At 46.3% G+C, this 26,936-nt stretch overlaps 2 protein-coding genes across 4 annotated transcripts; both read right to left on the reverse strand.

Annotated features, from left to right (window-relative positions):
* Positions 1-514: 514 nt before the first annotated feature.
* On the reverse strand, positions 515-12,371 carry CCDC181 (coiled-coil domain containing 181). Of its 3 annotated transcripts, XM_074807822.1 has the most exons (5): positions 6,627-7,625; positions 5,119-6,096; positions 2,789-2,935; positions 1,983-2,137; positions 515-1,360 (listed from the first exon to the last, which is right to left on the reverse strand). In XM_074807822.1, exons 1-5 carry the CDS (start codon positions 6,762-6,764, stop codon positions 1,198-1,200), a joined length of 1,581 nt encoding a protein of 526 aa, XP_074663923.1. In that variant the 5' UTR covers positions 6,765-7,625; the 3' UTR covers positions 515-1,197. The 3 variants fall into 3 exon arrangements, with proteins under 3 accessions (XP_074663923.1, XP_074663916.1, XP_074663908.1); XM_074807815.1 differs by lacking the exons at positions 515-1,360; positions 1,983-2,137; positions 2,789-2,935 and adding an exon at positions 12,256-12,371 and having other exon boundaries at positions 4,355-6,096; positions 6,627-6,787; XM_074807807.1 differs by lacking the exons at positions 515-1,360; positions 1,983-2,137; positions 2,789-2,935 and adding an exon at positions 9,585-9,650 and having other exon boundaries at positions 4,355-6,096; positions 6,627-6,787.
* Positions 12,372-13,460: 1,089 nt separating this feature from the next.
* Positions 13,461-26,920, reverse strand: SLC19A2 (solute carrier family 19 member 2). The gene is made up of 6 exons (XM_074816768.1): positions 26,654-26,920; positions 25,941-26,546; positions 21,379-21,601; positions 17,700-17,892; positions 16,224-16,365; positions 13,461-16,007 (listed from the first exon to the last, which is right to left on the reverse strand). Exons 1-6 carry the CDS (start codon positions 26,834-26,836, stop codon positions 15,882-15,884), a joined length of 1,473 nt encoding a protein of 490 aa, XP_074672869.1. The 5' UTR covers positions 26,837-26,920; the 3' UTR covers positions 13,461-15,881.
* Positions 26,921-26,936: the final 16 nt, after the last annotated feature.

Raw genomic sequence — 26,936 nt, forward strand, 5'->3', positions numbered from 1 at the left:
CATTAAAGCCCTTCACTTTACTGGTCTGAGGTAATGAACCAAGAAGCTTTTGCAGCTTACTGCAGTTAGGGAGGTAGCATGAACCTTTGCAAACTCTCCCCCCTGCACTTGCTCGCTAGACACAAGCAACATTTCTGGGTGTCCAGGGGAAGGTAGAGGAAGGAGGAAGGCACCTTTTGCTCATGTTTCTCATTAACATGTGAAGTTTTCATTTCACTTCCATGCCCTTTATCTATGCTGCCAAAAGCTGCAACGTGGCACCCTCTGGTCAAACCCCAGTTTCTCTGAATATGCCTGTAACTATCCAAAATGGGAAGAGAGAAATACTAACAGCACATTTGCTTTGCATCTGCTACGCTCTGTCTGTTACAATAATTCCAGAAAACGTTTTCACTGGGGAAAAATGTAAGAACAACGCCAGATCATGAAATCTGGTGGACACACAGAATGTTCCTCGTCTTCCACTAACGTTGTGATTTCATGAGTGACCTCTGACAAGAGTTCACAAGCTAGCTGGGTAGGGTGATGTAGTTTATTATCATTAATTTAGCAAACATGGACATGTATACAAGGAATCCATCTTCCTCCATATTAGTAAAGGTCATAATTCACACCATCTTTTAATTTCATGGAATAGAAAACTACTGAATGTGACTCACATAAATAAGTTTCAAAAACTTGCACGTTCACATACATGTTAACCTGGAGTGACTAAAATAAAATAGTCCTCCAGCCTAGCCAGAACTAACAGCTGGTCAACAGATCACTAGGAAGTGGTACAAGAAACAGCATTTTCCAACAACATAACACGTTGTACAGGCTTCATCACAAGCAGCAGCAAACAGCAATATTAATCCATCAAAAATTCAACACTTTTCATAATAGCCTGCATCCAGGAATTCAGGGTGGAGTTGAGTATAAAGTGCCCTTTAAAGACAGGAATGTGTATTTGCCACCCTCGTATACAGATCTCACACTCATTTAGGTTTGGTCAAACCAAGAAGATCCCTGAGTTATACTAAAAGCAGGCTTTTCAACAAAATTACAAATTAATAGTAAAATCACGGTCAGGTAATTGTTAAACTTGCTTGAAAGCTTTAAAAACACCACGAAAAGTCTGTGGCTGTAAAGAGCAAAAGCTCAAGCCATAAAAATTAAGAGAGTTGCCACTAAGAACTCTGTGGTTACCTCAAACTTTCAACTATAATGGTCTGTGAAGCGAAAGGATTTTGTCTCTGAACTAATACAGTGGATGTTCTGCATCTGTTTTGCTCTTCTGGCTTCTAATCTAAACTGCCTTGCTCTCTCTTTAGCAGCTAGTTCTTCTGCTCGCTTTTCTTCTCTCTTTCTTTTTAGCCATCTGTGGAGAGAGAAAGAGGACTAGAAGTACTGCCAGTTGCAATTGAAAGTTTTACATCATCCATTCAAAGGAGACTTGCCCCCATTTACGTAGAGTCACCTTGTCCTGCAGGATTATGTCAGGTGTCACAGCTGAGCCGGTCTAAAAGCCTGTCACCCCTAAACATTGGGAGTGCTGCTTTTCCATCCCCATTCCCTGGCTGCTGCACCCACGTTTACCTCCCCCCTTTTGTTGAGCTGATACAACTAACAGACTTGAGAGAAAAAAAAAAAAAAATCATCTTACTGGATTACCTTTCTGCTTGTTTAATGAGCTGAATCAACCCAAGCCTGCTCCAGAACAGGCAAAAAGGGGTAGGAGAGAAGGATCTCCCTTTTTGAGCAGAAGTAATTCACTATTTCAGCTCGGGTTCTGACAAGTAATTTCACAACAGTGAACAAACAACATCGAGGAATTGATGAATTTTTGCTAGGGTGTAAATTTATGAGGGCATATTCATGCAAAAACCCCTCCAAAACAGTAAAGGCTTCAGCAGTAAAGATGTACCATATAATAACTACAGTCTTAAGCTGGCAGACTACAACATTTTCAAATATGATTCTCTAGGAATGACCCTACTCACTCTTTAAAGGCTCTGTTGCATTCCTCTGTTCTTGGAAAAAAGGCAAGTCCTTCAGCTTGGCGTCTCAAAATTTCTATCTGTTTTTCTTTCATGTGTTCTTGGTGCTTTTTTTTAAGCCATAACTTGAAGGCTTCTTCTGGATTCCTGTTCCTCTCCTATTTAAAAAAAAAAAAAGATAGATATATATATACATATACAAGGCTTATCATTAAATGACCTTTATATTAATCATGTAATTATTTTTGGAACTGTGCTGGCATCTCCCATCCGCAAAACTTACCTCATAAGCAAACTAGAGCATATGCTAATCTGGCAGGGAATATATACATGGGCAAGCATTCAAAGTGGTATGTTCTAAAAAATACTGAATTTAGCTTTCCAAGCCCATCGCTGCAAGAACTTTAGAACAGAGCCTCTGCATCTTCAGGTTTTGGTCAGGTCACGTGCATTAACTGCTTGCCAACAAGTTCTGATGGTAAGGAATACACTTCAAGGGGCTTTCTGGCAGCTTGTTCACTGCAGGGTTCCATCAAGTCATTCTCCTGATAAAAAGGAGCATCACTGTATCTCCTGTGACTTTATAGCTATTAAGTTCACATAGGCAGCTTCTATGGCACAAGCCACCCTGTCAAGCAGAACCATCTTAAACACGCAAGTCAACCTAGCTCTTCACCGAAAACAATGTAACAAAAACATTTCCTATCACTGTAAACTTTCATATGCTTAGCTAGGAACACAGGCTTAGAATTTGGTTTTCCTATTTAACAAGCACTGTAGATCCCAGTCCTACATTAGGGAGATCTTACTTTGCTGTTTAAGTCTTCCAGCTCCTTCGCACGACGAATTCGCTTTTCTTCTTGCACTTGTTCTTTCTTCTTCTGTAACCAAGCTTTAAAAACCATCTCGTTCTCTCTTCTCTTCTGTTCTTCTTGTTCCTTTTTCCTTTCTTCTTCCTTAAATGGAATGAAGAGTGAATAAACTTAGCTTTTAAGAGAATCATCTTAATCTGCAAAGGCCTCCATAGACAATAAGTCATTTGAATTATGTGAGAGAGACACAAAACCACTGATGAAACAGGAATACTCAACAACTGCATCATAGTTGATACTATTTAGGAAGAAATGACTCTGAGCACTTCTGCAGTTCATGGGTACTTTCAGTCCAACCCTCTTTGCGATTACCTCCAATCTCCATGAGACATCTCAACTCTCAGACATTTCAATAGCAACGGGTGAAGACTTTTAAAATTAAGCCTGCCTACTAGCTCTGATTGGCTTAAAATCAGTTTAAACTGTTGCATTTTTAAAATGAATGCAGCTCTCAGGCTTGATGGACTGCTGAACCCTAAAGGATATTTTAACTACCTACGGACTGCAGGCACTACCTTATAAACAAGGATTTTCTTCTGGACATGAAGTTGTAATGTATTTACTTAAGGAGTATTAATAGTGTAACACTTTTTTCAAGTTTACAAAACGAACTGATTTTCACAAAATTGAGAAAAGTCTTTTTAAATTATTAATCACATTTTAGCTAATGACAAGCATCTACAAGGAAGAGAAAGGTTTTCAAACACTGCTTCAGAAAGCTGATTGGGACATTTTACAAGGTTTTGACTTTCCCTGACACACAAACTACAGTCCCTACTCATTTCAACACTCAGAGAAATCTGTTCTTCTTGCAAACAGATGATGTTCCTCCCACCTACACACAACTTTCAGACTATCCTCCAAATTAATAATTTGTCATTTACTGAAATGGAAGAAACCCCACCCAAATGAAGCGGATGGATTCCAGTAATGTCAAGAATGTTTCATGCCTGTGGAATCCATCACAGAATGGAAGAACTCCATTCAAGAATGAAGAAGTAAGGTAATACATTCTTACCTTTTCATAAGTCAGCCAACAGAGGAAGAGATTTAGCACACACTGTTAGGAAAATAACCTTCCTTAACCTCCACCACTCTACATTTTATTTTAAATACACAGAGCATGGTGTCGAGAGATCTAGTCTTGTGTGTACAAAGGAAACACATCAGTAACTCTTCCCCTTTCATACCCCTCATTACAGAGCTGTGCCTCGGAAACTTTTCAAATAAAGCAAGCTAGACCTACTTCCACGGATAGGAAGCGACCTTTTAAACTACTTAGCCAGCTTACTTAGAACATCATGACACAGAAAAATGGTAAATGCTTCCTGCTCTTTTTATAGAGCAACATACATAGTAAGTTACCTTTTTGTAATTGTATTATCGTAATGCAAAGCAAAGAAAAACATCTAAGCTTTTAAAATCTTTGGTAAAGATTTCTGCAGTTCCTGTTACAGCTGTCAGAGGCTGACTCTATTAATATTATTTTCTTCTGAATAAGAGGCTGAGAAAGAATTAAAAGGGTTTTTTTTTCCCAGTCATACATAAGATACTGATTTGACTTTCTAAATTATAAATATTTTTTTTTCTTCTAAATTACTGTCCTTTATAGATACAGGAAGAATAACCTCAGTACTGGGAATATTTTCTTCTTTTCACCTGCACGCATCTTACACAAGCAACAGGGCATGCCACTTTTGAAGTCAGCTGTATCTTCCATACATGTTAAACACACCTCTCTTTGTTCACAGTTCTCACAGTCATTCTCCTGTGTAAATCTTGCTTTATGACTGAACACTCTCCCACATGCTTAACTGCCTGTTACACACTTCAGGAGCACCCAAACGTGCACCTGCACTACTGTTGTTAACGCTAACTTCCTGCACTGCAGTGTAACCTGGGGAGCTGCCATACCGTGTGCTACGTTCCAGTAAACAGTGGGCCTGTAATGGAACCTGGGTAGAAAGAGAGTCAATAAGCAAAAACAGTAAGCACAGCACAGCAGAAGAAGGCCTATTTATGAAGGACATATTAAATAAATACTTATTTCTCCTGGGAGCGTGACTTGATCCTATGCCACTCTGTGGGGTTTTTTTTCTTTTAAGGAAAAAGAGTTTTGAGAGATTCTGTACAATCTCCAGAGAATTATTATTGTTATTGCTGCCTCTTTTATAATGGAAAAATGGAGTAAATGCCCTGCCCATGTGGTCTCTGTGAAGCAGAGGAACAGGATGGTCACTGTGATCTACTTGTGTCTGTATCTTTACCTCTTTCCTCAGTTTTTCCTTCCTTTGTTCTAACTGCTTCCGCAATTCTTTTTGTCTGGGAGAAAGACAATAAGTAGAGCTTCTCACAGGCACATTTGCAGACTGTGCCCTCTGCGGAGTCTTCCGTTTTCCCAGACCTCTTGCAGCATTGATAGCGGAATTTGGACGACGCTTAGGGTTAGACGGAGGCTTAGGGAAATACACACGCTCTTCTCCACCGGGAGAAAAAGAACGTGCTCCTGGTCTTACCAGAGGTACTTCCTTCATTCGAGAGACAGTGCCAAAAGCACCGTGGTGTGAAGACTTTGCAGACATCTGTTGAGTTTCAATATCAGTAAAAGAAACACTTATCGGGGGCAAAAAGCCCTGGCTTTCAATATCGCGTAAACTTAAGAGTTCAAACTTCCCATCTTTTTCCACTAGGATTTTACCATCCTTGTTTTCCTCATCCTTGCCAGCACATGGCAAAAGTGATGTGCTTTCCTGCCCCATTTCATTAGAAATATGCAACCGAGATAGCCTATTTGAAACATCATCTCCTCTTGCGAGGTCAGTTTTACAACTTTCAGCATCTTCTAGAGGAGGAACTTCAAGATCCACCAACTTATCCTTAAATTTTAATTTCCGTTCTCTGTTCTGATCCACGGGAGCCTGATTCTCCAGCAGTTTGTTGGCTTCTTCAATCTTTTCCAAGATGTAACGCTTTATTTCTTCATCTTCTTCCTCATCCAGCTCCTGCTGGTTTTCCAGCTTGGATTCCTGGATAGAGCTTTCACTATCAGTATCAGATACATGGTCCCCCTGTTTAATATCAGACCTGGATTCCAGACTTTCTTCATTGGTGGGTCTCACTTTCACATCTCCATCCGATTCTGAAAGCTGATCTGGATTTTCTTCCATTTCCTCATTGTCTTCCTCAAAGTTGTCCGCAACTTTAAAAATCTGTGCTTCGATATCCTCTTCATTTTTTTCAGGATTCTAGAAAAATTAAAATAAGCTAGTCTATTCTCCCAACAAAGAACAGTATCAGAGAAAGAGAAAAGAAATAGCAAGAGGGAAGAGTAGTACTAACTACCCTAATTCTAAAACAGGCTGTCAAATAGTGCATGTCATAACTAAGAGCTGTTTTGGCACGAACAACTCTCTGGCAGTTTCTCCATGTTCACATCTGCACAAAGTTTAACTAACCATGGCTTGTGCAGTCGTGATCAGTGACAGCATAAAACCAGAACAACATGTATTGCACAAACACTTAAAGGGACCCAGAAGTACTTTTGAAACAAACGTTATTTTCAATGAACACTGAATTTTCTGTTTTAAGGTAATTATAACCAAACTAACCAGTTCGCTGAATTGCTTTTTGTTCTAATTCCAAATAACCTTCCTTGTCAAAATTCAGTGAATGGACCTACACGTTTCAAACCATATTGAATTTTGTGCTTATGATTCCAAATATTACTTAATTTTGTCCTTTAAATAAGACAACCAGCGTTTAATTTAACAAATACCTCTCCTTCACCAAGATTTTCTTTTTCTTCTTCATTAGTTAGCCATTCGAGGTCTTTTTCAAAATCATCCTCATATTCTCCACTTTCTGTTAAATCACCCATGTCTGCTGGATCTCCTTGGTCTTCCTTTTCACTCATTTTGGTGATGTGTTAAAGTAATACTACAAAAAGGAGAGGGAAAAAAATTGTTTTAAAACTCTAGCAACACACAAGTACAGCACATTGATCTCTCTTACGGCACACACATCAAACTTGTGAGCAGTATCAACACAACCACGTTAGATAGTGCTACAGCACCTCAGGGCTAAGGATCACCAATGATTTATAAACAGGAACGGATTTGGCCTTTCCAGCTCTGACCACGAGGGGAAGATTTGAGTCAAAGCAAACCGAGGTGACTTAATGTCTTGCAGCAAGTCTCTGACAGAGCTAAAACTAGAACTCGTCATCTCTTAGCTGTTCGTCTCCTGCTTGGACAAAGAGACCGCTATTTTACATTCGTTAGAAGTCCTGTGAGCTTTCATTGCTCCCAGGTGTGTATTATATTGTTGTTTTGTACCTGCCTGCCCCATTTTCCTTTAAAGAAATCTTAACTTGTTTCAAGTTACGTTGCAAAAATGTGGGATGCACAAGTCCTAGAAGATCCACGCCACAGCTTACAGTAGATCAAATTACCAAAAAGCTTCTCATAATGACATATTAAAATGAGAAGACGTGCATTGACTGGACTCTTGACAGCAACCTTCTGCTGCAGTGCCTGAACATTTACAAGCAGCTAGCTTTCAAACCATATCACCACCACTGGTATTAGGGGTAAAGAAAGCTACACAGACAGAGTTGAGACTGCTGGGAAATGGATTCTGTCCCAGTTTGAATTTGTGAGGAAGACAGCAATGGGAAAAACTCATTAGCCAGTTAATCATGCTGCATATAGTCATATTTGAGACAAAACTGATGATAAGCCACTCTAAGGACTGAATCTTTTTAACAATCTTTGGACTGCAGGTGCCGACAGCTCCTGAAGGACTGCCTGCACGCCAGGCTGACTGCCTGCCACCCCTTGCCCCAGCTCTCTCTACAGAAGGCGTCTGTCACCACCTAAAGACATGAACAGGTTAAAGACATGTGGAGACACATCAGCCTAGAGAGCTGATTCTGCTCTTTTTACAGCTTTAGCCTCTCATCATTGCCTCCCTTATCCGTTTATTACTGTTTACAAAATGAACATAAAAGATGGAAATACTGATTATTCAAAAGTTCCTATTCTCTTTGTACCCTCTGCTGGAAGGTGCCACTTCGAAGCGTCTCTCTAGTAGGACAAACCTGTGTCATTTACAGCTCACTAAAAGATCATGATATGAGCGTTAGCATATGGCAACACAACACGGGATGTAAGAGTTAGCTCTGACCCTAGATGGCCCTGGAACAGCAAGACAGCTCTTGCCGTGTGACCATCCTGCCCTTCCAGACAAGGAAGGCTGCACCTGGACTTCCCAATCTAAGCATTTTGTAGTGCATTGTGTAAAACCCTTCCATCCAGAAGATGTTGCTTAAATTCCCTCAAGCTTTTGCATTAAGTTCTGACGAGCATCTCTGAGTTCTCAGTTATTTATTCTCACGAACACCAGCTCCACTTCTTAAAAATTCTGCATTTCACGCTTGACAAAAGTGCTGGTTTTTTAGGCCTCAAAAGTCAAGATTTATTTAAGAGGAAAGAAATAAAGAGAAAGAATAAAGAGAAGAAAGAAATTAATAAAGCTGGTCACTTTTGTTGAAAACTTGTTTGTACAGAAACTTTGTAAAAGCTCTTCTCTTTGCTTGATTCATATTTTGTTCAAGAAAATCTGGTAATTTTTTTCTCCTAATTCACTTCTTAGCCACCACTTGCCACGAGAATCACTCATTCACACTAGATTTCTTCGAGTTTAAATTTTCAAAGCTTGTTCAGACGCCTTTGCCTTGGCTTTCCACACCATGTCTATTTCTATCATGTTTTTCCTGCCCTTCTGATACCACACATAGTCATTTTTGCTGGGAAATGCCCCTTCCTTCACAAATATCCTTGGTTTGGGTGGTGATATGTACCTGGGTTCTTAACGGAGATTACTTTGCTCTAGTGCATACTCAGCACAAGAGAACGATTTCTCTTTAACTTCATCAATTATGGTAAGTGGATGCAAAAGCTACAAAGCCAAATTGTGCCTTTAACAGAACACGTTCACATCAGTCTGTGACACTCAACACAAATACAATAGGATATGTATAATAAAGGGGAGCAGCATAAAAATCAGCCTCTTCTGTTGTAACCTAAAGTAGTCATGGCTGAAGAGGTAATTTCAGTTTAATGACCTTGTTTCAGAAAATCCTGAATCAGCTCCTATTCTCTTCGGGGTCTTATGAAGTAAAGATTGAAGTGCTTCAGCTTTAATCGGGACCAGAATTCTTCAGAAAACCTCAAATCTTCATTTTCACCTGCTTCTATTCTAACAGGGCGTGGATGCGGTGACTGAATTGTTCTGCAAAGCTTAGTAACGCCTCTACGTGGATATATTCGGGCACAGGCACAACAAAAAGAGGGATCCAGCGATGGATTTTTGTTATTTTGTCCTTTTGTACCTAAGTACACATCTCTAGGGGTTCATACACCCGAGCCCCCCACAGCTACGATGGGGAAGGTGCAGCCCCGCGGGCGGGAACCGGCAGCCCCCGGCTCCGCAGTTCAAGGCGGGCAGCTCCCGCCGCCGGAGCCCGACAAACGGCACCCCCGGAGCCCCTCCGGCCAGCGACCCTGCCTGGGGCAGCGCTCCCCGCCCCGCCCGCGGCCAAGCGGAGCAGCCTCCCGCCGGGCCGTGAGGCCCGACCGCGCGCGGGCCGCCATTCCCCTCACCGGCCCCACCTGCCCCCCCCGCCGGCCCCGGCCCCCCCGCCGGCCCCGGCCCCCCGGCCCTGCCCGCTCACCCCTCCGGCCCGGGGGACGAGGTGGCGCCGGCGCCCGCCGAGGCCCGGTCAGCCCCGCCGCTGCGTCGCCCGGCGGCGTTGCCATGGCGGCGTTGCCATGGCGGCAGCGGGGCCGCCCCCCCCTTTCCCGCGCTCCCCTTCCTGCAGCCACGGTCAGCGCCGACGGCGGCCCCCGAGGGCCAAACCCCGCCCCTGGGCGGGCACGAGCGCGCTCGCCAGGCGGCACCGCCCCGTCGCCATGGAGACGGGCCGCCGCGCCGCGCCCCCCCTTTGTCCCCCGTTTTCAGGTCTGAGGGCCCGTGAGGAGGCGGCGTTTTCTTTTCCCACCGCGTTACACAATGTCATTTAACGCCCGGAAATTAACACAAGGAGCGGGGGGGGACGACCCGACCCACAGCCGTGAGCGCCCAGGAGAGGGGCAGCAGCGCTTTCCCCGCCCGGCTAAAAGCCTTCAGATGCTGTTAAATTATGCGCTTGTTTGGGAGCTGCCTGAGCGTCGGCAGTTTTTTGTGTTGTATTATTCATGCTCCGGCTGGTGATGAGCAATTTGATCAGACCGAAAGCTAGCAGTGTCAAAATCGCAGCTTTTGTTAATAAAGATAGCGCTGCATCTCCAAGAGGCACCTGGCTGCATTAATCACACATCACTCCTAGAACTTTAAATGTGAAAAAAAAAAAAAAGAAAAAAAACAACCATAACGAACAAAAAAACCCCCTAAATTGATTCCCTTCTGGAAAAAAAAGCCACCAAAACCCACCACCCTGAGTTACCTCCTGGGCAGGGGGAGCTGACAGAGGGGTCAGCAGAGCCCCAGGGGGAGGTGGCACGTCACAGCCTCGTCTCTGGAGGACCAAACAGCCCCCCAGGTCGCGGATGCTGTGCCCCTGTCATTAGCAGGCCCCACAGCAAGCCCCGTGACCACCAGACCTGCCACGGAGCGCCCAGAGGGCTCGGCCTGGGGCAGAAGCCCTTCTGCGAAACGCTGGCTGTGGTGGCACCATGGCTGAAGCCCGTCAGGGCCTTGCGGAGGGCAGGGCTGTGCTGCACGGCCTCCGAGAAGCGAGAGCGGTATTGGAACAGCTGGCAAAACACCCCGGTAACTTCTGACAGGCTCCCGATAAACGTGGTGGTTGGTGCTGCCACCGGTTACCCCAGAGAGCCACTGGCTTGACCCCGCTAGGTGTAGTTCAAAGGGAAGCAGATACACTCGCTCGTTAGAAAAAACACACACACACCCCCCGCACTAAAGGGTTAATGCTAATGAGAGAAAATATGGGCAGAATATAGCCATGAATAAATTTAGCCAGGGCGTTGATAACTCCCAGAGTAACGTGAGTAGAGTTACCCTTTCACTCAAAGTCACGCGGGGTAGAAAAACTAAACCCCTTCAAGGTGGGGTTCAGGAGGTCTCTGAAGACATCTCCCATCATGGCCCACACGCCACAGGAGGAGGGTGGACTTCAGCACCTCGGGGTTTCTGCTAATCCTACATCATACAGGGAGAAAGAGAAATGGGTTTTGACATTGTTTTCAGTGGGTTGGAAGAGCTCCCTGATGTTTACCTGAGATAACACTCAGGCACCTGCCTAGCAATGGTTCCTGCTGTACCTGGAAAAACTTCAACCACTGACCTCACCCAGGGTCACACGGTTATCCCCCTCTTGAAGACATAATGACGAACTTCTGGTTTTCCACACTTCATAGACGGGTGGCTTTGACAAGTTCACAGCAGATTAAAATAAAGAGATCTGGGCACAATATCAAAGCTTTGCTCTGCTTTTATCATAAGACTATCCTTCATCTTACAAGCCAGTGCTACTCCCTTCATTCACAAGAAATGCTTTGTTTGACTAATTACAAATCAGTGTGATTGTAAGACAAGGATTAGACCCTATTGTTGGAAGATCAAGCTGTGATGCTTGATAATGATAATTTAATGGTATCTTAAGGGCAATCTAAATTCATGCATGCATTCATTAACCCGCACATCATTACATTTAGGTTTTCAAATGTTCCCGTCTGTGAGGGAGCTACAGAGTACGGTTATGAAAAAATGCAATGGAAACAACAGCCAAGCACCGCAGGGCTCCAAGGACATGCTGGTTGCTCTGTGTTTAGGGAACACTGATCCATGCAGAGCAAGTATGTTTGACAGAGAAAGGCTGTGCAACACCTCCAGAGCAATGTTAAACAAACACCTTGACACCTTTTGTCTGTAGGAAGCAGCTGACACTGTCAAGAGTCACTGGGAACTGAGGCCAGAGCTCCCAGTCTCCTGCCCCTTCCATAGCCAAAGTCTCTCTTTCCTTCCCAGTACTTGGCTACGATCACACCCGTAGAGAAGAAAACGTAATGATTTCCATGCAGAGCCCTTCCCTTTCCCTGAGAGCACTGCCAGAGCAGCACACAGCCACAGCACGGTTGAGTGTAACCCTGCCATGGCTTGGTGGGCTGTCACAGCCAGTGCCAGCCCCGGGGGACATCAGTGGGTGCTGCTCCTGCAACAGCAGCCTCTGGCAGCTCTTACTTTTCCTCACTTTTTGGACAGAACAAGCCCAGCACCTGGCCTCTCCCCCCAACAGTGATCCTAAAGCCCAGGAACTATACCACATCTCACCAGCATCACAGCAAGCCCGGCACAGGACACCCGGATTTGGTAGTAACACTCACCTGCAGCAGCCCACAGCATCAACTGGAACAAAGGAACAGCCACAGCATCCCAGGCAGACACCCCAGCCGTGTGTAGTATTTATCTCCTCTCCATCAAACCGTGCTGTGTGCTGTATTGCCAGTGCAGGAATTCAGCTCCTTGACAGCAGCTGGGTGTTCCTTTTCAGATCTCTTAGCCGTACGTGGTGTGGCAGGATGCGATGGGAGGAGCAAGGAGGATTGCCAGAGTTCACGTGGACCGCTTGGCTCACAGGCGAGAGCAGCCTCAGGGTTCTTGTCACAGCGCTTTTCACCAGCACCAGAGGTGTGAAACAACTGAAGCCACCTTAAAGGATAATGCTATACCTGTATGAGCTACTAGTTACCTTCCTGTCATAGGCAAGCAAAGATTTTAATCCTCAACACTGTCAAGCAGCTCATCCCTGCACAGCTGACTCCTGCATTCACCCAGGGAAGACAGATGAATGAAATTCAGAGCAAGCCTGACATGCTGACAGCCCTATCCCTCCTGCCTCAGCAGTAAGGCTCTCAAGGAAACACGTGTAAGAAAGGCCCCCTCTTCCTCCCCAGACCACCCCTTTTCCTCTTGCTTTTGGTGTACAGAGGGCCTGCTGGGCTACTACCACACTGAACTCCATCAAACTGGCAGCAGATATTGAGATCACTTTGCCCTCCAGCCCAGCCTGTACTGCCAGGTACAAGCCACCTCTTCTAGGAGCACAAGACAGGGAGAGCTTTCCAAGGCAGTCAAGTGTAGGTGTGCCAGGGCAGGGAGTTAACAGCATTTCTTCCTTAAGGCCTCAATGTTGTAATTAGGTCAATGTAAATAGAAAGGTCCTCCTGCATGGCAAACCTCCACCTGCTTTCCCTTACAGTCATCTTCAGTGGGACTGACACATCCTGACCAGGGTTACCCTGCATCAGTGACTGAGCTTCTCCCTCACTGGACCAGTCTGCACTGGAACTCCAGAGTGGTATTTCTGAGCTGCTCAGCAATTAAGGATCCTCAATGCAAGACACCTGCACAGGATTCTGCAAACCTACACAACCAGCCAACAACTATCAGCTTCCTGAAGACTTGCTTTTTTTCCACATGTTTTGTCCTGTATTTTTTTCCTCTTTGTCACAAGGATGCTCTGAACAACCTGCAGCAGCAGTGCTGTGGATGAGCAAGGTATCAGAATACAAGACAAACACTGGCCATGCAGGGTATCTCAGAGTACTTTTTATTTAGCAAAAATAGCTATTCAATCAGAAACCAACAATGTCAACACGTTTACAGAATTGCATAGGCATCACTAACATCACTAACTGTGTACAGCTCCAGTAGTCACCTCATCACCACAGCAACAGCCAGTGCAGGAACCTGAACGGTTTCCAGGTGTGGCTTCCAAACATTAATAGCCCTGAAGACGTACGCAGCGTGGCATGCCTCTCTATTGCAGTTGCCAGTTTCATTACTTTGGCAGAAAAATCATTGTTATCGCTGTAATTCATTAGTTACTTTTTGACTTGCTCTTAAATAACTGGGTTGTTCCCCATCAAAGATCTGTTCTCTCAATGAAAAATGTGATTAAAATCGAACTGCTTCCTTCGGTCACTTGACACGAGTGCTGTACACCCACTCCTCGTGCCTCACTGCAACTGTCATCAGACTAAGAAACTCAAAGGACAGGATAGGCAGGATATGAACTTACTATCCCTTCCCAGGGACAGCTCATCAGCTAGCATTTCATGGCTTCAGATTTTATTTTCTTCAAAAACAAAAAACCGTAAAGAAAGGAATATATACATGGGTGGTTTCAAGTTTTCATTTCAGGATAAGGCAGTTCAGTTTAGATGTGTAAATGCCAGTACAGCTGTGCCCCTCTTCAGGGGGTTGTTTTAAGAGACAGGCTGCAAACACAGAGAAGCTTTGGGGAGTGGGTTCCCCTGAGCAGCTGGCCTGGAAGGGCTCCCCAGACCCCAGGCAGCACATCCCAAACACGTTAATCATTCACCTTGTGCGATAAAGGCTGAGGCTCACAGAAGCGGTGAGAAAGGCTGTACCTGTCCCAGCCAGGGGAGAAACACCTTCCCAAACACGATACTGTGAAGTCTCCATGGCCCTAAAAGCAAGCAATGAACCAAAGCTGCTGCCTCAGACTCTGACTGGAAGAAGCTCAGCACACAGAGAGAAGGCACGGAGGGAAGCACACTGCATTACATCTTCTCCCTTGCCAGTTCTCCTGTAACACTTAAAACTCACCACAACCTGCACAGCAATAGGGAGAGTCCACAGGTCATTTCCACAGCATACTGCAGATACCTGTTGCTGTGCTGGTCGTGGTGCTTGGGTATCCGGGTGCCCAAGTCCAGGACAACTCTGTGCAACTCCTTCCCTGTGCTGAGTAAATTTGGAAAAAATAAATTATTTTTAAAAAACAGATATGAGGCAAGTCCCAAATTGCTTAGACAATAAAAGAACTGCCCACTCCAAACATTCATTGTCCTGCTTAGGTGGAAAGAAGAGGTAGAACTAGTGGCCAGAGACCCACTAGAAGTATAAAGGCATTTTAAAACAAGGGGAAAAACTGACAGACCAAAAATCAGCATTTTTCAAAGCCTTAGGTAGTCATCCTGCCAACTACCATAACTGAAGGTGTCTATTTAGTCACCAGAGTCACGATTCTCCAAGGTCACAAAGAATAGCTTAAAATCCTGAAAGACACCTTCCTTCTCAGTGCTATACTAAAATCCACCATCCCACCGAAATAGCCCAGCTCCCAGGGTTGTGAGGCAGTGACTCCTATAATCGCAGGAATCTGCAGTCCTAAAGGACAAAGGCAAAGATGTCCAAGGGTCCCTTGGATTAGCATTTTGTCTACTTAAACTCCAACCTTCCCCTCCAGCTTTACAGCCCCTTGGGCACTGGTCTTCATGGCACAAGTAGCGCTGCTGATTGATAGCCAATTCACCAGTGTCACAAGCTGCCCCAGGACAGAGTTCAAGTGTTGGGGAAGCACCATGATCAGCTAAGGTAAAACTCTGGCAGCAGGGGTGACAGACAGGAACAGCAGAAACAGCACAAGCAACTCAAGGAAGCATGTGCATATGCAGGAACATTAAGCGTACTCGTCCTCAAAATGGAGCATCCAGCATCACGGGGCAGCCACTGCGAGAGTCACACTGTGGAGCACAGGCCTAGGGCCACCTCCTGTCCCAGGCCTGGGGGTCCCCACAGAGGGGTCTATTCATGTGCCCTCACTTCTGCCCTGCAGCAGCACCTCAGCAACAGAGAGAGCAGCAGTTGACTAGACAATCATGAAGCTACCTTCTCCATGGCAACCTCCAGACGCACACAGCCTTAGACTAAAGCCTCCCAAGGCTTTCATTCTTTGAGAAAATTTACTGTTCTTTGCTGCACATCCCATATATGCAACAGAAGAACAAAAGGCATTTTAGAAAGAAGATATTTGTTCTTACTTACGTAAGAGCTAATACATTTACCTTCTAAAATGTGCTACAAATATAGTATAAATATGGATCAAATACCATTGAGGTGACTGCCTTGGGAAGAAAAGGCAGAGATTAAAAAACAGAGCTATATCTTCATACATAGCTGCCAGAAGTCTTCACTTGGTGTACTACTGGCTTTCAGGAGAGCTGCTTTGCATCTGCTCTTGTCTTCTGTAAGCTTTCACAATACTGTGTATGCCACTGCCCAAGAACACCAGCGAGATGGCCGCGAAGTAAGAGGCATAAATCATGAACTGCAGAGAAGGGGAAAGTAAAAAAGAAGTGGTTAAACCAAGCAGTTACCAAATTTGTAAGAAGGTTAATACATGAGCTCCCTTTCTCTTCTAAAATATCAGGAATCAGTGATTATGTCTGTCAAACCCTTGACCCAGAAGCAGGTAGCTGAGAAGCTTTACGGCTTGGTTTACCTTCCTCCCTCCCATCAGTAAAGCTAAGAGAGCCCATCATACCTGGGTGAAGATGTCCAACCCCAGCCCACTGGCATCCACAACAATCAAAGTAAGCAGAGTCTGAAGTGCTAAGGCAATGAAAGTATTGACCCCAAACACCAGGGCGTACCGCTCCACGCTGAGATTTGTAGCGATCTGGAACCTGGAAAGAAAGGGATGACCAGAAATGTAACGTCTGGGAAAAAGCAGGGAAATGCAAGAATAGGAGGAACATCTCTGCACAAGACGACTATGCAACTTGAAGAGTTACATAGACTGGTCTGGTATTCTCCACAGCTAAGATACCTTGCACTAATAGTGTACTTTTCTAAATAGGATCAAGAGACAGACTAACATAGAAGCTAGAAGAGACCCACGGACACATGTAAAAAGCTTAAAAACCAAACCAAATGAAAAAACCATCTTGGGAGCTCTGTGGGTTTCAGCCTCATTGAAGCAGGCCTCCTGTCCAATGCAGCTAAAGGGTCTTGTCACACAGAGAAGATCCAACGCACTCTGATCCCAGAGAGCTGTTGGCAATCTCAAAGTGTCAGCCTACTGCAGTGTGGTCCATAACCTCCTGCATCCTTCACAGAATCACGGAATCATCTTGGTTGGAAAAGACCTCAAAGCTCCTCCAGTCCAACCATGAACCTCACCCTGACCATTCCCAACTCCACCAGATCCCTCAGCACTGGGTCAACCCGACTCTTCAACCCCTCCAGGGATGGGGACTCCCCCCCTGCCCTGGGCAGCCCATTCCAACGCCCAACAACCCCTTCTGCAAAGAAATCCTTCCTAAGAGCCAGTCTGACCCTGCCCTGGCGCAGCTTGAGGCCATTCCCTCTTGTCCTGGCGCTGGTTCCTTGGCTCAGGAGACTCATCCCCCCTCTCTGCACCCTCCTTTCAGGTAGCTGTAGAGGGCCATGAGGTCTCCCCTCAGCCTCCTCTTCTCCACACTAAACCCCCCCAGTTCCCTCAGCCGCTTCCCATCAGACCTGTGCTCCAGACCCTACACCAGCTTCATTGCCCTGGTTAGAAGTTACCAGTTTCAGCATCACCCTTTAGATTGTGCTTGAGCTGTCTTGTAGCGATCATGCATGTGCGGTTCAACAACAGCTGTGTTTTCCTCCCAAAAGTGACAAAGAACATCAAAGTTTTCCTCCTTACAGGTTAGGGAAAGTTGACAGGCAAAGCATTGTCCTCTCCTCAGCAGTTAACACTTCGCTCCAGCCACGTTTATGAAAAACATTCCCCTGGCAAGCAGCACTATCTGATATTTAGAAGTAGTCACTTCAGTGTCATAAGACTTTTAAGCTCGGGCAGACTGTCAGTGAAATATATCTCTGTGCCTCAGTGTCCAACCTGAATCACAACACAAACCCTTGCAACAGATTTCCAAATTCCTGGTAGGCGAGAGTCTCGTTACTCAGCAAATACACCAGCTTTCACACCAGCTGTAACCTCGAGAGCAATATACATTAAAAAGATACTCACGTTGCTATCGTGATTAGCAGCATGTAGATAATTCTGAAGATAACATAGGATGCATAGCACACGCAGATGTCACGAACTGTGTCCATGATATATACGGCAGCAGCAATAAGAAAGGAGAACAGGGCAAGTGTCACTTCACCCCACTTCGCCCAGGATGCTTTTATGTGACCCACAACAAACACTGCAACAGCTCCTGTGAGGGGAAGGAAAGCATAACTGCTAGTAATTGCAATTGGAGCAATTTTGAGACTGTATTAGGAGCTGTAGAGCCCCTAATAGCCAAACGTGATTGAAGTGGGGGACACTAACGTGCACAGCTTAGCAGCTCTTCTTCCTGACCTCTCCCTCACCTGGAAACCTGCTGTAAACTCCCATTTACTTTTACAGGAATAGAAAAAAAAAAAAAAAATAGGTCAATGCTGACTGCCTCTGAAGTCTACTCCCTGGCTTCAGACACACAACAGCCCCAGGACTCAGACCACTGCTGCTCAGTCCTCTGCGCCTGGCTGTGGCGGTGTTGTCAACTGGGCTCCAGAGAAACGCAAACCCTGGCTCTCAGAGGCACTCAGCTGATTATTTTGTGGTGCTTTACAGTGGATAGGAGGGAGGAAGACACTTTGACACACAGCTGTTAGAGCTCTCTCCCAGGAGGCAGAAAAACCTACATTTACTGTCATCCTCATGCTGGGCTGTAAGAGTAAGAGTGAGCAGAGATCCAAATCCACATCTCCTGGGATGCAGCCTAATCCCAAGCTACAATCACACACTGTTGATTGCACAAGAACAATCCTTTACAACCAGAACAGGTTTGTAACTGCTGCTGGATTTTACAAAGGGGGGATGGAGAGAAAAGACATCACAAGATGGAAAGAGTGTGATATTTTATGCAACTCAACAAGCAGACAAGGTGTGTTTCATGCACTATCACAGTTTTAACTGAGAAGCCCAAATACACATTACATTAAAAAAAAATTCCCATTTGAAGTAGGCCTTGTTCTGCAAACAAGCCAAATAGCAACTAACAGCATAACGATGCTGCTGTACACAGCAAACTAGACAAACAGCATACTGACAAAGGGAGGTTTACTGAAGATCTCTGAAAAACAGGATTGTTTTCAGCGTTTGATCACTGTACAGAAATGCTACAGTGCAGCATCCAAGGTCTTTGTAGCCCTCAGCTGGCCTTCTATCTTAGAAATCCTGCAAGCACATGAAGACTCCTTCTGTACCATCTGTGTGTACAAGCCTACAACCCTGTCAGACCTCACATCAATCTTGCAGACTAGTGAAGAAGGCAGCTATGCCAAGGGAAAAGAATTTGTTTCCCCCCCACTAAATTCTTCTTTCTAGTGCCTGCTCTGACACCCTGACATTTTGCTCTTTGAAAGTCTGTCTCCCCCAGCAGCAAAACCCCGAGATGCAAAAAGAAGCTAAGTCCTAAAGCCTTCTTTCTACTGTCTCAGCAATTCTGAAATTTGGGAACAGACATGACTCTCTGGGGATCTCACAGCAACTCATGAAGTTGTGCTCCCCTATGGCTCAAAGCTGTATCAGCCTGACACCTAATTATGACAATACAGACAATCTGTGTCCTGCAATGAGACAGCTACCACTGATCCAGTGGTTTCACAACCCCACCCTATAAGATTGCCACATTCCCAAGAAGGTGCAGGGATGCAGCTTAACAGTCAGTTGATCTCACTAGAAGGAATTTATCTTGCCCAGGACAGGAAGCTGACAGCCACATGAGTCACCACGCTCGACTTAAACCCTTCTGCAGGGCAGCACAGGTACAGGCAGGGATGCCAGCAGCATCTTACACAAAGGTTGCCAACCATTGCTCATAACCGAGCACAGAATGACTGAGAGACATGAAAATGGCAAATCACATCTGGGATGCACCAGGAAAGGTATTTCTAGTAAAGGGAGAAGAGTGAACAGTATGTTCTTCTACAAGCCTGAGGCCTCACTGAATAAAGCCGAGTGCAGCTCTAGTCATCCACCTCCACAAAGAATGCAATTCAAACCATGTTTGGTGCAAAGAGGGGCTAGTAAGATGACAAAGTGAACAAAGAACTTAATCAAAGAACTAGAAAAACTTGGCTTCTTTGGCCCAGAGCAACAATTTTGTGCTAAAATACAACCTTGGCATGACATCAGAGATAAATAAACTGCTTATTAATAAATTCAAACTGGAAAGCAGAAGTTAGAGCATTTGCACTAGTGCCTAGGAATTGGGTCACTGGATGCTCAGCCTTAACAGGTCCCTTCCAGTCCTGTATACACTTCAAGTTTTCAGTTGAGATTAGTACTGCACTAAACTTCACTTGTTCCAAGCAATGAATCTGTGTCAACCAGAAGGATTTTTTGGCTCTGTCTTTTGAGCAGTTCAGGGACAAAGACTATTTTGCTTTCAGAAAACATTGCCCAAAATGACTCAACCATTTATAAAAATGATACTAGAAGAAAAAAATCAAAACAGGAAACTAAAAACTTCAGTTTTACGTGAGTTTAGTGCCAACCACCTTTCCTTCCAATAGGTCCATTGTTCACACACCTTGAAATAAAAGATGTTCATAACATTTGAAGAATACTCCTCCTTTTTTTTTTAATCTGCTGACATCTGGCCACGCTATGGGTCTTCTTTCCCTTGATACCAATTCTCCTCCTTCCTGGGACCAAGGCAGGATGGTGGAGGAAGCCAAACCAAACAAGAAATAAGAACTACAGCATCCCGCTAGAGTGTATGACTGTGTGCTATTAAAGGGCAGGTTTGGCACACCAAAGATGATTTAATAGCCAAAGCCTTCAGAATCAAGTTGCTGACAGTTTCAAATCCAACTAACAATAGGTGGTAGACCAGCTTTTAGAACTATAAACCAGCCACGGCTTCCCACTGAACTCCAAGAGGGGGCTTAGCATGCCCAAGAAAATACTACGCCTTCCTTGTTTGTGAATCTTGGTTTCTTTTACCCCCAAGTAGGTGATGTCCTACAGATGGTGGAACATTGACTCCATCAAAGAAAAGGAACCTACTGCAGCAACACGTAGAAAGCCTCTGTGAGGGTATTTTAGCTATATTAAAAAGGTATTGTCTGAGTTCTGGTAACGGAACAGTATTAAACAACTTAATAAACAAATGTTTGTGCTGACTGACCTACCTGTACCTTTCAAATCAAGCAACTTCTTTCATCTTAATAGCTTTTCTGCTTAACAGTGCTGAAATGACTAAATGGGGCTCGCTGCATGCTGCATGTGTACAGGAAACCTTTATCCGTTCCCTTTGCTGCCAGAGGAAAAAAAGCAATAAACCCACAGGACCCTTAGCCTGACTTTGAGTGGTTAAAACAAGCATAACCCCACTGCCATAGCGACAGCCAAGGACACACGGTCAGCCACATGCCTGGAGCCTTCTGCCAAATCTCTCAGAATGCAGACTGGCTCGGGAGGCTCCCTTAAACACCTACGTACTGGATTACAAGAATTAGGGCTGCGTGCAGCAACTAACTCAACGCTGAGCACCATACCTGTGCACGTCAGGGAAGACTCACCCTGAATGCCAGCGTTGCCTCTCCAGCATGCTTGGGGGAACCCAAGGCACTTCCAAATTGTGCTCTGGTGACCTTGAGGGACAAAAGGCATTTCTCACAGCAGAGCAGGAGCTATGCTAGAAGCTTACCTAGCAGCGTCGAGGCTGCCTCCACAGCACCATTGTAGATCTCCGTGCTCTGAGAAGGCTGCACCATCTCCCACAGGCCCTGAGCGTAGTTGATGACCTGGAAGTAGCCGCAGGTGGACAGTGCCCACCACACAGACCAGCAGAGCATGGTCCGGGAGGAGTAGCACTGCAGAAAGTCCTGCCAGAGATCTTTGAGCACTTCTACGATGTCTACATTCTGCTCCTGCATAGATTAGAGAAGGAAGGGGAGAGAAATGTTAGTCTTTGTTTATAAATACTTCACACTGCTCCACAAAATTGCCTCTTTCAAGTAGTCAGATCACTGGTGAGTGACAGTTCCACTCTTGGACACAAACCTCCACAGAGTAATGAACAAAAAGCTTGCCCATCCCACAGTCTCAGCAGCTGGTCCCTGCCCTAACCAGGGCCATCCCCTTACGTGCAGAGGAAGGGTTAAGCCCCAAGCACCCCTCGATCTCTGGCGCTCTCAAGCAGAGAGCAGTAACTGCTAGATATTGGAAGTACTACGTGAGGAACTGAAGGGTACCAGAGCGAAGAGACACAGGAGAACAGGCCATGATACCCACTTTGACAAGACAGGATCAGAAGTCAGTGTACTGGGTCTGGCTGAGCCGGAATTGGTTTTCCCCTGTAGCAGCCCTCATGGTGCTGTGTTTTATGTTGGGAGCTGGCAGGGTGTTGATAGCACACTGGTGGTGTGGCTACTGCTGAGTGGTGCTCACACAGCACCAAGGCTCTTTCTGACATTTCCCCCCCACCCCCCGCCCCCCGCAGTGGGACGGGGTGGGTAAGATCTTGGGAGGGGACACAACCAGGACAGCTGACCCCAACTGACCAAAGGGATATTCCAGACCATATGATGTCTGCTCAAGTATAAAGCTGGGAAAAAGGAGAAAGGGGTGGGGGGGGTCACCCTTGGTCCTCCGAGGCAACCACTACGCGTATCGGAGCCCTGCTTCCTGAGAAGGCCCGACATCGCCTGTTCATGGGAAGTAGAGAATAAATCTGTTTTCTTTTTTTGCTTCCATGCGCAGACCTTTGCTTCGCTTTGCTTATATTAAAACTGCTTTTGTTTTACCCACAAGGGTTGGTTTTTTTTTTTTCCTATCTTATTTTCTTTCCCCTCTTTGCCCTGTTGAGAAAAAAAGGGGAAGGGGGGGGAAGTGATAGAGCGACTTGGTGGGTACCTGGCATTTAGCCAAGGTCAAACCACCACAGCCAGACATTCAAATCATAAAGGCAGAAAGCATCACTGGCACTTTTAAGTCCTGATCAACAAAATTCAACCAAATTTGGTAGGGCAGAGAACACGAAAGCCACCAGATAAGTACATTTCCCCACAAATAAGTTGATTTTCTTTACTACTAGCATTCAGGGATTATAAATATTCAAAGAAGCAAATTCATTACGCCATGCTCCACCCTGTTAATGTTCATCAAGGCTCTGAGATGGTGAGACATGTTGCCTGGGGATCTGAAGAGAAAGAGAAGCTACTTCACCGGACACTGCTATCATAAATGGCAGCTCCTGTATATACAAGTGCTCCAACAAATGGCATGAGATAAAAATGAAGCTTTCCCCTCCAAGTGTTTCTAGAAAAAGCATGAAAGGGGGCAGACCCATGAAGTGGTTTGAAAAAATTTTGAAAATAAATCAGTTCTTGCAACAGAGGATAACGACAAACAAAAATTACTTTTTACATACAGGCTGTTACACTCCTGTTCCTAACCACCTTACATCAACAGCACCGGAGGAAATGAGCACATCTACGTTGTAGACAGAGCTGCTGATTACATTTGCTGCATGCACACACTTACAGAATCACAGAATCATCTGGGTTGGAAGGGACCTTGAAGATCATCTAGTCCAACCATTAACCTAGCACTGACAGTTCCCAACTACACCATATCCCTAAGTGCTATGTCAACCCGCCTCTTGAACACCTCCAGGGATGGGGACTCCCCCCCTGCCCTGGGCAGCCCATTCCAACGCCCAACAACCCCTTCTGCAAAGAAATCCTTCCTAAGAGCCAGTCTGACCCTGCCCTGGCGCAGCTTGAGGCCATTCCCTCTTGTCCTGGCGCTGGTTCCTTGGCTCAAGAGACTCATCCCCCCTCTCTGCACCCTCCTTTCAGGGAGTTGTAGAGGGCCATGAGGTCTCCCCTCAGCCTCCTCTTCTCCACACTAAACCCCCCCAGTTCCCTCAGCCGCTCCCCATCAGACCTGTGCTCCAGACCCTGCACCAGCTCCGTTGCCCTTCTCTGGACACGCTCGAGTCATTCAATGGCCTTTTTGGAGTGAGGGGCCCAAAACTGAACACAGTAATCGAGGGGTGGCCTCACCAGTGCCAAGTACAGGGGCAAGATCACTTCCCTGTCCCTGCTGGCCACACTATTGCTGATACAGAGCCTTTGAAGTCAGGCAAGACCCTTCTTGCCTAAGTCAGAGCAGCGGTTACTTCATGTGAGACTGGGCAGAGCCCCCAAGGCCCACCCAGCATCTCTAGCCCCTGTGAACTTGAATTCCCTGCAGGGAAACACACAGCACTGTCACAGTACTGAGCTATTGCATGCTGTGCTGTTGCACGTCCAGTTTCAGAGCAGTTTCCAGCAGCAGCAGCAACTTTGGGCTCTTGGCTGTATGCCCTTTCCCTGGGAGAACTGTGCAGCGTGTGTCTGGGAAAGCCTCTTCTCGAAGAGCAAAAAAAAACATTTTAAGATGTTGCTACTAAAACCCCCAAAGACCACAGCCTAACTCTGTCCTGAATTCCCTTTTTTCCACCCCTCAAAGTGTCACTGATTTCTAAGCATCTTTATTAAACACCACACAGTCCTGTTGGTGCTTTGCCAATGGCGAAACGCTCGCTCTGCACGTGGACACCGTCCCTCCAAAGCCCATCAGAACAACTCGGGAAGAAGTCAGCTTGTGGCAACACGACTTTAGCAACACAGAAGGTTTCACATGAAGCTCAAGTTTAGGCGCAGGAGAAGCAAGGAAAGGAACTGTGACGCACACTGCAAAAACTGATTTGGCACGTCCAACCCAAGCATGTGCCTGACAAGCCCATCCGCCCTGCCACCACCTGGCAGAGTTTCTTCACTACAATTATTCATAAAGCCATTCATTTAAGTTCATGAAATACAGCTGCTGTCACCTTAGTAAGAAGGGCTATCATCACATGCCAATGCTTCTCAGCTTTTAGCACCTGGTATAATTGAACTCTGGAGAGAGTTATGCAAATACACTTGTTCCTTTTTGAAAAATTTTCCACCATTAGCTTGGAACCATCCTTGCTCTCACAGGATGGCAGTAAGAGAAACAAAAGGGACTGGTAAGTTATAGTAATATTTTAGTCTTTATTGGCACAGAATTTATCTTGTTTAACAAATACCCTTCAGCACGCAAGCATGGTTAAAAATACTTTTGCTCACACAAGATCGTGCTGGATGGGGCAGGATTAGGTCCCAGGAATGTTAATGCTTTTAATTCCCAGCTGTAGCTGGAAAAGCTGAAAGCGTCCCCAGATGCTGCCCCCCCACCCCGACCCAGCTAACCGGGGCTAACTTGCTAAGTGAAATAACCATTAGCTAACTAAAGGGACAGCTGTGCTTACCTTCTGGCTTGTTCTCAGAACGAGCACAAGCTCCTCCTGACCCCGGGGCAAGGCTGACCTCTCCCCCAGGCCCTCGAATCCCCTGGCCACCACAGGCTCTGCGTAGGCACACACTACCTGGAGCAGAGACCAGTGCCCAGCAGGCAACTACACACACGCATCGGGCCTCAAAACTGGAGGCTGCTCACCCGTCACCTCGCAGGACACACCATGTCCCACCACCAGACAAGGGCACCTGCACGCTTGTTTCCATACAAGTGACTTTGTTGGAGGTTATGTAGCCCACAAAAGCCACAAGTCGGGGCGCTACCCTGGTGCTCTCGTGGGCTGCATTAAGCTTTATTATGCACAGGCGTTTTCTGCAATTTATCCATATTCTGCCTCTCTAACTCATCAATGTCAGCGTAAGTGACCTCAAGGACTATTGCAGTTTCCTTCCTGGACTGGTTTCTTTCCAGGATCATAAGATAAAACCCAATTACTACACAGCTTACTACTGCACAACTTGCACAACAGTTAAAGTAACAAGTGTTTTCAGAGCCCGAGCGCAGGAAGAACTGCCTCTTTTCTGCGAGTCACAGGGTCCATCCAGAAGCATACACCAAATTTGGACACAGGCACAATTTTTAGTGCCCCAAAGACGTCCCTTGCTTTGTACCATTGAACACCAATTTGATGCCGTTTAATCACAGCCTTGGGAGGCATGCAGAACAATTTCAGAAGAACTAAGGAGCAGCCTAGCATGTTCAATCAGCAAAATAAAGTCAGGAATAAGTTTTCTTGAGCCATAAATAAGGAAGCGGGATAAGCAAAGGGATACTTTTTGCTGTTGGTTATTACATCTCTACTACTGTGTACATATATGTGCACACATTTATATGCATGACAACCACATCAGTATTGCATCTTCTACTCAGCGCACAGCTCACCTCTTTTTCTGCTGAAGGACCATCCCCCTTTAAGGGAACTTTCATCTCATCCTCCCAGCCGGGTGCCCTCTGCACACTGGGATGATCTTGGACAGCCGATCCACTTTTACAGTCCATGACCTTCATTTCCCAACCAAGCTGCTGACTTGAGACGTGGTGAAAGAAAAGGCTTTTCTGTGGCATGGGCAGGAACCATGCCATGCCAAAGGCAACAGATATGCTGGTTAAGGAGATAACGTTCAAGCTGAAGAGCGACCATCCTGCCACCGACACGAGGACCTGCCCGGCCACCGAGCCCACCATGTAGCCCACCAGGGTGGCACTCCGGCAGTAGCTGGTGACCTTCTGGTACAGGTTGACATCGACGATGCTATAGATGTAGGAGTAATAGGCAATGTCGGTGGCAGTCCCCATCCCGTAGAAGAACTCGAGGACCTGGACGGCGCGCAGCCCCTGGGCGTACAGCAGCATGAACCAGGTGACGATGAGGCTCAGGCCCTGCAGCAGGACCACGGGCTTGTACCGCAGGTAGTCCGTGGCCAGGAACACCGGGAACAGCAGCGCCAGGTAGGAGTAAGTCCACACCGGGTAAATCTCGTTGAACACCTGAGGGTGGGAAAAAGACAGCGGTAACTCCCAGCCCCCACGTACCGCTGCGGACACACAGACACAGACACCCAAGCAGGGGTGCGGGGCGCCCGTGGCCGCCGTACCTGGGTCTCGGAGAGGTTTTTGTGCGGCCCCAGCAGGTACCGGGTGAGGAAGGGCTCCGAGGGCCGCACGCTGCAGAAGAAGCCGTAGGCGCACAGCAGCCCGGTGGGCAGCGCCCAGCAGCACCCGCCGCCGCCAGCCCGGGTGGAGCGCCGCGCCGGCCGGTCCCCCCGCGGCCCCGCCATGCCGGGTAGGGGCGGGGAACGGGCGGGCCGGTGGCGAGGGGGGGTGGCGGTCGGGTCGGGTCGGGTCGGCCCGTTCCCGGGTCACCTCCCACTCCCGCCG

This window comes from Strix aluco, chromosome 2 (assembly GCF_031877795.1).
Source record: "Strix aluco isolate bStrAlu1 chromosome 2, bStrAlu1.hap1, whole genome shotgun sequence".
In the NCBI taxonomy this organism is placed as follows: Eukaryota; Metazoa; Chordata; class Aves; order Strigiformes; family Strigidae; genus Strix; species Strix aluco.